Here is a 13,174-nt window from a genome sequence, read left to right on the forward strand (position 1 = left end):
CTCTTCCGACAGCGGCCGCGGCGGCGGGAATCACCCTCGAAATTGATGTTGCCCGGCCACGCGATCTCTCCGGGCCACTCTCGAGCTGCTCGATATTTCTCGCCTGCTCTATCCCCTTTCCGCCACTCGAACAAGACGCTGCGTGAACATATTTATTACGGCTACCCGTGACCCTTGCAGCATACTTTATTGGTTATGGCCTCGTAAATAGGATGTTTTGTCGAGATTCATCTCGCGTTATGCTCGTTATTGCTCGCGATGACTTAATACCGCGGGATTGATTATGCACGGGTTGTTGCGGGGACGATGGCCGCATTGAAATTTCTAACATTTCTCGCGTTATTTTATAAACGATCTTCGAAACAGGAGGGAAAAATTTTGCTTCGAAAGGGAACGAAACCGTACGTAGATATTTATTTATTGGTACGACACTGTCTTGCTTGAAAACGCGGATTGTTAACCTCTTAGGTACGATACACTGCTCTATAATGGCTTTCGTGGATATGATTTTGCTTTATTTCTCATCTATTTCGCCTAAACCACATTTCCCGTCGTACTTTAAACCCGTCAAAACCAAAAAGACGTTGCGAATTTGTGTAACGTGCGAAAAAGAATTATATATAAGACGAAGATCGTGGTAACAATGAGAAGACGTCCCTGAGAGACAGAATGGCGGTCGAGCGCGCCGTACCTAAAAGGTTAACCCCTTGTTCTACAGCTTTCGAGTTGATAAAACTTTTCTACGCGAAATTTAATTCCGTTTTCGTATTTTTCTACTCGGTAAGGTATCTACGTGGATATAATTTTGTTAAATGCTTACCCTACGACGTGAGCTCCGATGGTGCCTGCCATGATCAACAGTAAGGCCGGTCACACGCCCGAACGCGGCGAAGGATAACACGCTACTGAGACACAAAGCCGTCGACGAAATCGAGCCTCACCCGTTGTTTACGTTTCACCTTATCCACGGAATGTTTCTCGCTCGTGAAACTCGTGTTTGAACCGAATGCTTATCACGAAATATTATAGGCGAAGACGTATGTATATAGAATACCTAGCTAAAAGCATCGGTAACGAAGGATTCTACGACTCCTTTGAAGAATTTTAAGATGAATGTCTAATTAGTACTATGTACATCATTTTATAATAATTGTTGATAATAAATAAAAAATAAATTATGTCGATACATATAAAAATATCCGAGTGAAACTTATTCTCCCCTAAAACCTAACAACGTCTCTTTTAGTGTCGGTCTTATCGCGTACCTCGCACTATACTTGCACGATTATGTATTACGGGTCATTACGATCCACAAAGCGTAAGGCATAAGTGAATATCTACCTATTTGCACGTACTCTAGTCACTCTGGAGTAGGAAATATAGCTAAATCGGATTGGTCGTGTCGTTTCTAACAGGAGAGTTCCTTCAAGCTTTACAGCTAAAACCGTTAGAGGCTTTGGCGTGTAAGTCGTGTGTCTTCTGCTATAGGAATTTCAATGACCAGAACTCTAGAGGCACGGTGAATTATAGCTGAATTATAGTGGATACTTACACCTGGTGAAAGTGAATGTACCAAAAGCGAAGAGTGTGAATCTCGGTTCGGCAAAGAAGCTAGGATTACATTCCCGGAGGAACGTAATTTGATTTTTGACTCGACGACTGCTGCCTTTTCTCACGAACGAAGAAGCAAGTAACGGTGTCTTGAGGAGATAAGCGTGTTAAAGGATAGATAGGATAGAAGATACGAATAAATAGTTTATAAGATATAAATTCCGAGAAGAATTGGGGGTCAGGCGAACCGCGTCACGTACCCTCCTGACACTCTCTCAGGAGTCGATCAGTCTAGCAACAGAAGCCCTAAGAAGAAAGATACTTTCCTTGAGTAATAAAAGACTTCGATAGAGAATATATGTATTGTCATCTATAGGTGTTTACCTATGTAAACTGAAAAATTCAATTTTATTGACATTTTCGATTAATATCGTGGTGAGTTAATTTTTTTACATAAATAAGAGAGGAAAATCCTATTTAATTGTTATAGCCATTTCATTTCTAATATACTGCAGACTGGCTAACTTTCCCTTATTATCCCTTATTCATCCGTCATTTATTGAATTGTCACTTGGATCCCGACCTTCCCTGCATCATCATCGCCTCCTAACCTTCGCCACTCAACGCAGCTTCGAGAATTGATAAGGTGGATTGTTCCTCGAAACAAGTATAGATCTCGATGCAGGGTGACGCCATCCAAATAAAGATTCATCTTACAATATCCTAGTTATTTTACAAATTAGAATCCATAATCCCAATACATTGCAATCGATTCGCGATGAACCACTGACTAATCGATTAAGCCAGCTAAATCACCGATAGATTTTCTCTCTCGGTCTATCTACCTTTGCAACTTCGATTTCTACCTTTTGTCTCTTCCTCCGTCTTCGAAACTGCACTCAGTGAAGTTTCGCAAGGAAAGAAACAACGCACTCCGCTGTTCCGATAGCGTCGCATTAATGAACCTCGTAAAGAGGAAACTCGTTCGTCGACCGCTTGCGCAACGCTAATTACGTTATCCGAGGTACCGTGCCGTAGCATTCGGGGTTGCGGAGAAGAGTTTAGCCTCTTAGCCCGTCGCGCAGTTTCGCCATCGACAGATGCAACTTGACGCATTCCTGTTCATTATCTAATTTGCCGATCGTTTGCAGGCTCACGTGCCCCGAGCCCTATTTCGTCAGCGAGGGCCTGTACGCTGCTCTCGAGGAGCTGGAGAACACGCGCGAAGTTACCCTACACGTGATGACCATTGGCAGCTTCATCGAGGATCCGTCCAAGGTAAGTCGTCCGCCATTACGCAAACGACTTCTTTTCGCTGCACACGAGCATCGGGTGAGATCACTTCGATCGCGATCCAGACCCCATGGATCGTTCTATTCTTCGCAACCGACAGACCAAATGGAACGATGGCGTTCGAATGATAACCGATGCCACGGAGAGAGAGAGAGAGAGAGAGAGCTCCTGTCGGAGGGTTTACGACTTCCAGGAAGCTCGCGTTCGATGGATCTCCTCGAGAGGTCAAAGTCTCGGTGGATTTCGCGATTCCGAGATTCGATATAGCCTTATCGCGAAGGCCTACTCTAGCATCATGCGATACGATACGTTTCGCGAAAATGCGAAACGTGTTCCGCAATCGCGAGTAGGGGTGAAGAGAGGAGGAAGAGGAGAGAGAGAGAGAGAGAGAAAAAGAGAGAGAAGAATGGGAAAAAGTGGAAAGATGGAGGTAGCGCATGAAACGTGTTCCGCAATCGCGAGTAAGGGTGAAGAGAGGAGGAAGAGGAGAGAGAGAGAGAGAGAAAAAGAGAGAGAAGAATGGGAAAAAGTGGAAAGATGGAGGTAGCGCGCGAAGCCTGGCGTTCTTTCAAACACCCATAGAAGAGCTCTCCTCGCGTCTGGTTCTCTTTGCGGAGATTGGTGCGCGGCGCAATAAGAGGCAGATACTCGAATAAATAAAAACACGGCTAATTGCAAGCGCGGCGGATGCCGGTTCATCCGTCGACCCTTCGTTATCCGACGTGAGCACCGATTAAAATTACGTACGGCCGTACAGAGAACCGTACGTTGGTCTCGCGCGTTCCCTGCCCTATCTCTCGGCCCTCTCCTCGGGTCGCTAATTAAATGCAACGGCTAATTAGATAACTGATAAAAGGTTATGGCGGTCCGCGAGCCGCACGATGTACTTTTGGCCCCACTTACGTTCTCTCTAGCCTCTCTCTCTTCCTCTCTTCCTCCTTTTAACTTCTCTCGACAGTCGTCCTTTATTTTCCTCCCCTACTTTATCTTCCTCCCTCCACATTCGTTTCTTCTTCTCCTGCTTCGACTTGTTTATCCCGTCTTCTCCCCCTTTTGTCCTGCCACTTCTTCTTCGTCTTCGTCTTCCACTTCGTCTTCGTCTGCTTCTTGCTCCTCCACTTTCAGTTCACGCATTGAACTCGGCTTTTTTAATTCTTCCCCGTGCATGTTAAGTTCTTGATGTTGTTTCGTTCCCTTCTTTCCATTTCTTCTTCCACTTCCGTTTATTTTTGTCTCGAGCTTGCTCTTTCGTTTTTCTACCTTTGTTTTCTCTTTTGTCGTCTCTTCCCCAGATCCTGGTCCCTCTATTTCGCCTTCGTTCTCCACTCTCGTTTTCTCTTCCCCCCACCCCCTCCCTCCTCCCAATGCCTCGCCCTTTCATTTTACGTTGCAGTTTTGTTAATTTTTCATCGACCGCTTCGTATTCTCCGCCGTGCTCTGCCATAACTGCCCACTTCGCGTCTTCTTCTTAGACTTCTTCTTGGAACCGCAGCGAAGTCCCTTTTACTTCTACCTACACCCCGTTCGCTTCTACTTCTTTTGCTGCCTCTTTGCTTCTTCGTGCCTTGCACAAGGTTCACCTTTCATGTCGTACTTCGGTGGGCGCACTCAGTACCTTTCGCGCTCTTTGTCCGCCATTCGCTTTCCGTTTTCTTGATTTAGCGACATCTTCGGGTTATTTGTCCATCGAGCAGCATCTCTCGTTTCATGCTCTTCAACGTCACTCGCGAAACGAGAATAGAATCGCTAATTTACTTTTCCTTCTGCCAATTCACGCACGCTCGACCCCCCTTTTATTTCTCCACCACTTTTCTCCCTCAGCCGCTCTCCCTATCTTTGTTCCCTCGAACCGTTTTTCCCCTTTCCTCTTTCCCCCTGGATTTTCGCGGTTTTCCTCTTATCGTACGTGTGTATTAATAACCCGTTCCCCTCTTGGACAATCTTCTTTTTCCGCCTCGGTTATTCTACTCTATTTATATCGTATTCGTGCAATCAATTTTTCAATCTCCAGTCACGCCATTTTCTTCGATATTCTCCTTTTATTTCCCCCCATCCACCGGCCACTTGATCGATCGCGGCGTATTTAACGTTAAGTATACAGTAAGGACATTGTACGCTAAGTATATACCAGTTCGGTATTTCTAGTGTCAAAAAACAGAATATTTTCATTTCTCATGTCTCGACCTTCTCTCGCGATAATTATTACTTTATATCTGCACTATCATTTTCTTCTCCTTCCAATACCCTCCTCTATCATCTTCAATTGCTTCACTCCCTCTACGCGTTCAACTTCATTTATCTCCCTCTCCCATAAATTTTCTTCCTTCTTCCTCCGCTACTTCTTCTTCCTCTCCTTTTCCTCCACACCCGTCCCCTCCCTGTTTCTCCTTTTTTCTCTCTTCCGGCTGTTTCCTTGAACCAGCTACTCGCGTTCATTCCGCTTCGAAATTCGAAACTCGGCTCGAATTCCAGCGCCGATGAGGTATCCGCGACCTTGAGGCTTTAGAGGCTTCGCTTTGGATAGCGGCGTAGGAAGGGCAGCTAAGTGGAAATCTAATTAATGCGTTTTTACCTGGAACGAAGTACTACGTGGTGCACCGTTCCGGGAACTCGGCTGGTGTGTGTGCTCTAGGTGGCAGTACGTAGTCGCGTTATCGTTAATCTCGTGCCATATAACAGGGGCTGACAGGGCAACGATCCTTCTTCGCGGTGGTTCCCTCCGCAAACACTCCGTGACACGTGCTCCGTTGCTCGCGTTATTCCTCGTGGTAATTCCCGGCGACCCATCGATAACCACACGTTTCCCTGAAAAAAGATCCAAAATCCAAAATTTTACCTATCCGTGATAGTTCGTGGAAGATAAATCGGGGGGTAAATCGGGGTACCGAGAGATTCGCGACGTTGAAAATAAGATTCGTCTTAAAACTCTTCGGGGCACGCTGGGGTTAAAAGTATCCCACCACCTTCTTGATGCACAATAATGCATAGTGGGACATTTTTACTCCCACCTCGAAATATTGCAATAGCTGCATGCGCGTAAGTTTATATTTCCTCTCATTTACGTAAAACAATTGGTAATACCTTCGACAAATGTTATAAATATATTCACTCGTGTTGGCAACATTCAATTCTTGCAAACGGAAGGTTTTATATTTACGTTATGTGATTCCTTTATTAGTAAAAATATATCAATTTTGTTTCATTTAAAACGCAATAAAATTTCCAATTCCACCCGGGTCTGTTTTATTATCCGAAATCCTGTGCCGCGAAGAGTTAACGTATATAGAAATATTCAACTATGCGTCGAAAAGATTTGAGGAACTGAAGCATTTACTTCACTAAGCAGGCTAAGAATTAGGGGACCAGGACGAGCTGCAATTGCACACCCTTTTCCATCGCTCTAGTTTTGTCTCTCCCTGCGTACAGTTATAACATATAACGATAGAATAAAGAACGATAGTTATTTCTTATTACCCATAATCCCAATACGCGACAACTGTGGTCCCCGGTTCTACGTCCTGACAAGGATCGTTTGACGCGTTTTCCGATATGGATCGCGAGATGTATACTCCCTGTCACGGTTCATCTTGCTAGAATAAATTATCATTTCGAAGCGACGATACTTTCTGGCAAGCTCGACGGAAAAGTTCACGACTCATCGACGCGAATCGTTGAACTTACCACTGATCTGCAGGCAGCGCTAGGTGGGTGTGTTTGTATCTTTATTGACAGAGTAAGGCCGTCTTACGTGAACTTTCGTTGCGTAAAGGTTTCGCTGTTCGAATACCCTGTTATCTTAACATTTCGATATGCAAATGTTCCTCGGCTTGGACGGCATTGTGTCTGGATCGCATCGGGACGGGAGACATGGCGGAAAAATTTCGAACGCGCCGCCGGGTGCATAGCTGTCCGTATCGCGATCTTCCGGAATCGTGGATCGAGCCTCGCCGGTGTTTTTCGCGAAACAACATCGGCGATAAGTAAAATAATAATCAAGCAATTAAGGAACATACATCAGGCGATACGCGAGCGTTTCGTCGTAATTTATCTCCTACACCCGGCCCCCTTTTTCAAACGCGCGTTGGATCAATCGAATTTTTATCGGACCGTGTACATTACGAGGCCCGATACGTAATTGGCATTTATGTGGCCCGTAAATAACACCGGCTCGCACACGGAATGATTGCGGGAGCGCGCTTAAAGATCAGGAATCATCGTTTATGAAGCAATAACGTATCTACGGATAGACGCGTTGCAATAAAATATTGTCTCTAATTCACGCTCGTATGAATCGATCTGCCAATCACCGCGACGTTCGTGTTAAAAACTAAAGGCGTCCTTTCATGAGCGGCGACATACCGCGGGGAAATTAATGGAACTGTAAAAACTATTATGCGCGGAGAAGCGAGGAGCAATTACCATTGGCATTTCAAGATACTTGACCGAAATAGTTTCCGTCGAGACGCTGCACGCCGCGTCGGTTCAGGATGAGACTCGATCAACGAGTAACGCCGCGAACAATTCCCCCCCGGCCTCCAACTCCACTTTTCGAATGATATTTATTTTCAATTTCAACTCGCGTGAAAACCGAGTGTCTTGGAAAGCGAGACACGCAGGTACGTCGATTATGCGAATTTTCCCATTGCGTTTCTCTCGTTAAATATTTGCATTCGTTCGAACGCGGAACGCGGTTTATACGTGGAAAAATTCGTATCCCCGATTATTCCTGATCCGTGACGTAATTTGAAATTTGTCCCAGAAATTAATTCGAATAATCGACGTGGTAGTACTGTGTTTCGAGCAGTCGTATCGAGTCATCATCCTATTTTAAGATTTCAGTGGGAGGATTTCTGTATGCAGATTCGACTACCATAGTCGAAGCTCCTCGCGTCGACTTAACGTACGAGTCCTACTTTTCGCTAATTTTGCTTTTCAAAATCTCTCGTTGCTGCCTACGAGTCGTCTGGGAATGAAGGATCCGCGAAGAAACGATCTATGTAACGATCTATCGTTTACCGACGTTGGATCCGAAACACCGATTCGTCAATTGGGTCGTTTCAAGCGTTATTCAACTCTCTGTAAACTTGCGCGATCGGAATGGTCCTTTTTCCCATCGGCTAAAATACCAAAGATCGTTTCTCCGCTTCGACGTCCGCTCGAACTCGGCGAATCGGCTGGAGCGTTGTTCCATCTCGGGCAGCAACACGCCTCCGACACCCGAGGCATCGAGTTGGCGGCGTGTCCGGTGAAAAATGGCAGCTCGGGGAATATTCGTCGGTCTGCAGGACCTTTTCTGCCAAAGTACCTTTCCCTGTTTGCCCGTGTCGCGATTAACGAGTCGAGAAACTGGTTCGCATCCCGCTTCGCACGCCTCATTACCTAGCCGAGGGGTCCTACTATTTTATTTATGCGTCTATAGCCGACGATAGTTATTATAATTGCTTGTCGCTTCCACGTGATTTATGAGTGCGCCGCTAAACGCTGCCTCTTTAACGGCTAATCCTGTTCGTAATGGCTACCGTAGCCAGGTTACACGAAAACTCTCGCGCCGCGAGTCCCGGCCGTAGTAATGACAGAATTCGTGGAAAATTGAACGGATTTTTCACCCACGAGCCATTTCCCGCGGTTATTTCGGTATTTTCTTCACCCCCGCCGTTCCCACATTCCCTGCCACCGTGGCTTCCTTCGAGGAATGCGCGTAATCCTCGATAAGTAATGATAGCTGGCTCGAGTGGAGGGAAGTTGACTGCGAGTCGAAGCTCGAGGAAACGATTAATCGTCCAACTATGTTCGCGGGATAATTATTTTTAGCCTGGCAATTATGTTAATTGAAGTTTATGCACGTTAAGGTTAACGAGCGTAATTCGTAATGAGAGGGAATGGATCAACGAGAATCCCGGCTCTTATGCAACCGAGTAGAAGAGATCTCCCCGACGCGGTCATAGTCGTTTACTATCACGAGGCGAATAAAACTAACGACGAGAGATGTTGATGGATCGCCTGGATGTTGCGCTTTGATGCAATTAACGGAAGGAAAATCGCGGGTACGCGATTATATTCGCTCGCACCTTTATTTCACGCCTGTTGCGAGCTCAGGGAGACCAGAAGCGGACTTCTCCGTCTCGGAACGTTTCTCCTGTATCCTTCGTCGAGTTATCGCGCGCGGAAATAAAAATGATGGGAGGAAGAAGCGGACGCTTCGAGAGGCAATTAATCGCGCGCGACAAACGCGAGTCAGGGTCGCGATACGTTGGTAATAATGAAGACATTGGCGGGCTACCACCTCCGCGCGAAGACACGCTCCTCCGCGTGGAGGCGAGCTACCACGCATCAAAGTGGCATAACTCGAGAAAGGTTAACCGGCTAAACACGCATCAACTCCGTATCAAAGCGCGACGGCCTCCTAACAAGCGGCCACTACCGATCGCGGGGTTAAATCCCGGTAATGTTATAATTACAGTGCCGATGCGGCGATAATTCACCTGACTTCGCGGCCGCGAAGTTAAACGCGACGTGTACATCCACGCCGTGTTAAAATAGGGGAAAAACCGGTTTCTCTTTGCGCCTCAACCGCGAAACGTCCGTTAACGCTGACGACGTGGAAAACAGACGTGTACCACCGCGCGCGGATTACAGTGAATCTCGGCAGGTGTTTGCGATGCACCGCGCCGATTCGCGCCGATTCGCGCCGATTCCAGACGAAACCGGATAGAGAAACCAGACGGAAGACGAACCGCGTCGTCGGCAACAAAGGGTACGACGGCTGCGAAATTACGCGCGACTCTCCTTCGTGTCGCGTTGATTGAATTTTATTTTACGCGCCTGGCCGCTCACGATCTCGTCGGTTTACCCTCTGCGTGTACGCTGAATTCGCAGTCGATGCGATATTTACGAGACCCGGCTGGCCCAGGTGCCGGCTATTCCACGTAAATATCGCGTTAACGACGCGATGGGAATTTCTCAGCCGCCGCGAGCGGAATGACCCCTACGATCGAGGTACCTCCGACGCTGGCTGCTGGACGCCGCGTACAGGTCGTGATGGAAGGGATCTGCACAACTTCGATCGCGTTGATTTACGAAAATTTCGACGCGCCACGACTCGCTGGAATGCGCCTGGTAATTATGCTCGAGGTTAAATACGTCGCGCCGCGAGGCAGCCGCCATTACGGATAGAACGCGCCGGGTACTGTCCCCCGATTTCACGATGCGCGAATATTCCCGACGATTTTTGCGAATTAAAGAAGAATCTGCTTCGCGTGAATTATCGCGAAAGAAATTTCCTTTTTAATTCAGTCATGGTCAATTACGTCCTGCCTTTCAGACGGTGTCTCGGGTACCGGGTAGCCTACGTCCCTGCGTGGACTCGAGATGCGTTTCGAGAATATTCCAAGTCTCTCGACTTGCGTTTAATACCAGAATTTATTATCCGTGCTGATAAATTTGACAAGATGTGTTCTATTAGCGATTAATTTCGCAGTTTCGCGGATGACGGGTGTAATGTTTGAGATAATAGATTCGAGATTCTTTGGAACGTGACTTTTTCGTACTTTCGATTGGACGACTCAATAGCGAAACGGTGGAAAAATAGAGAAGCCTCGCGGAGGAAGAGTCAATCTCCTCGAATCCTGAAGCTGTTTTCCGGATGCGTTGAATAATGCATACCACGGACGAAGGAAGCATTGTTGTCCGACAACGAAGACGCTAAACGGAAGCATCTCGCAATTGGCACGTAGACGGCTTCTACGAGCCAACGACACGCGGCCATCGCGATATTTTCAGGCTGAAAAAGACAGCGATTCGAAGTGACTGATCTGCACAAGTAGCAACGAGTCGTTGCGGTTGCTCAAGAAATTCTGAGAAACTCCGCGCGGTACTTGGAGACCGGGGGCTTGCTATTTGGTTAAACGTGTCGGGATCTTGGGCTTGGAATTCAAAGTCCGACAACGACACGTCTGGTTTATTTCTGTCGATAGGATTTCGGGAACGCGCAATTGGACGAAATTAATTGTTTCTCCTAGCCCGGTGTTTCAAACGACACGGAATTTCGCTTACATTGTATTTCGAGCTGCCAATTTGTCACGGGATGCTGAAATTCGCAAATTTCCCGCGCCTGGCAAATTTTAAACTGTCCACCGTCCGTGTAAATATACCAGAGAGTCTGCTAATTCTCCAGCAGCTATCCCCTTTACCGTGGACACTGACTGTGTTTACCCTCGTGGCAATTTGACTTCCAAATACGCGGTAAGATTCGCGTTGGTCGTAACAAAAGTTGCCAATTCCAGTGGTCAACGTGGCGGATTCGCCAGCCACGATGCGAGGTCGGTGTACGAAAAATAATCCAGACGATCGCTAGATGATTTTTCGTGGCGCAGACGAATACAAATGAGGCCTCGGTGTTCCATGAAGAACGCGTGTGTGTCGCAAGCGGAACACCACGGACGACGTCCCGAACGATGATCGGTCAATTCCTAGACACGGCAGCGAGCATAAATTATTCAGACGATGTAGCAAAAGCGATTAATTTTATTGGCCGACGTCCCGGATATGGCTCGTCTGCACCCGTCACCGTCGCTTTGTTGCAACGTCGTATCCTATGCTCCGTGTTCCTCGATTATGCGCGAGCCCGGCTAACACCTTATTAACGTCGCCGCTTGCACGAGCACCGGCCACAGGGAAATTGCGCAAAAGCGGCTGCTCGAGCGTGTTGCTCTTTTCTCATCGTCGGATCGGATGCTGTTGCCGCGTAGGAAACAGCACCCTTCGTCGTTGCCACCTCTGTCCACCGCTCCGACGTTTATGCACGATCACGAGATTTCTCAGATTTCGAGCCGATCGTGGGAAAAGTGAGCGAGAGGAGGATAGACTGAAAGATTTTCTGCGCCCGTTATTTCGTATTCTCTTGTTTGCCTATTCATCGGTTTCTATTGTTCCGTTGCAGAAAAGATAACGAGTATTACATTTCTGCCGTGCTAATGGAGTCTGCGATAATTTAGTGTCATCTGCTACTGACATATTAATCGATTTCGGTTATTAATTACGAAAGATTCGAAATTTTCGTTTTGGAATTTGTGGCATAACGAAGATAGTTCTGCGAACGGTTTAGGTTAGGTTAGGTAAGAAGATGGTAGCTGCGAGGTCTCTAACCCATGATCATTCCGTATGCTCGTATCGTGCAAAGGGTCTAATCGGGCTAAAACCACGACGATGATCACGTCATCGCGACGTTCAGAGGCAAATGTTTGCTCCGAAGCACGGATAAAAATATTCCGAACTGTCATAGTGCGGAATAAAAAGCAGTCGCGGGTTCGTCGTGTGTCGCACGGCTATGGCGGTGCCTCGTTGAAAAAAGCGAATTACATTAGTGTAGTACACGCGAGAGTCCACTATGTTTTCTGCGGCCCGATGACGACCACTCAACTTTCCCAACCTGGGTTAAGCGTCAATTCTTTCCGAGCCTAAAAACCGTCCGGACGGGCAACACCATAGATAGATGTCTAGCGACGTCCACGTTCGTCTCTCGATGGGTTCCCAGTAACCGCGAGGTCAACACTCACATCGGGACATGTTTGGTCGATGAGAAAACCGGGCAAGAGGAAAGAAACTTAATGACGGAAGGATCTTGGCCGAACGCATTTACGTTCGCCACGTACACCTGCGCATACCATCGTTTTCTTTCCATCTCCAACGAATTCCCCGATAGACCGTCGCGTCGGAAAAACACGCTTCGGGGAGATCAGATAGCATGTAGATCTATTCCAACGCGATTACTAATTTTCCACGATTACGAGACGATGCTGGAACGAATAATATCTCAGTCTTTTCCTTCGACGGAAGATCCGAGTTAGCACGCATCGAGCATAAAATGTAAATCGAGTAGGTCTTCCAATGGAGGATCCACAAATTACGGCTTACTCCCCGAAAGCTTGTTCTTTTATTAAATATTATTACATATTGTTTGACTATCTTAGAGTATTTTGAAATTGAAAAATAAAATAAAATAGTCACCCACGAGTAAATGACATGGTCCAGATAGTAATTCGACTGACACCCAAACGAAAAGCCTAGATGAGGCAGCTTAAGTATGTTTCGTCCGACTTTCCTAGAGGAAGAATTAAAGAGGAAGAATTAATCAGACTATACTTACAACTACCTTACACACCTAAGCTAGTTCATATGAGATTTTGTCAATTTTTATTTACTATAATATAAACAGTGTGGGTGTTTTATTGAGTGTGGTACGTTTACCTCGACGTTCTAATTCTGACTGCCTACTATCTAGTGTCACCGTGTATGTTATGGATTCGCTAATCTTTCATCTTTCTGTGATGGT

The 13,174-nt window shown here is 46.6% G+C and overlaps 1 protein-coding gene across 1 annotated transcript in view; it reads left to right on the top strand.

Moving 5' to 3' along the window:
• MESR6 (misexpression suppressor of ras 6) overlaps positions 1 to 13,174 on the top strand; it is a 661,040-nt gene that overhangs the window by 570,208 nt on the left and 77,658 nt on the right. Inside the window, exon 4 of the mRNA XM_017899507.1 lies at positions 2,703 to 2,829. Within this exon, the coding sequence (XP_017754996.1) occupies positions 2,703 to 2,829 (127 nt within the window). The remainder of the gene's footprint in view (positions 1 to 2,702; positions 2,830 to 13,174) is intronic.

The sequence above is a fragment of the Eufriesea mexicana genome, unplaced genomic scaffold (genome assembly GCF_001483705.2).
Source record: "Eufriesea mexicana isolate 0111107269 unplaced genomic scaffold, ASM148370v2 scaffold944, whole genome shotgun sequence".
NCBI lineage: Eukaryota > Metazoa > Arthropoda > Insecta > Hymenoptera > Apidae > Eufriesea > Eufriesea mexicana.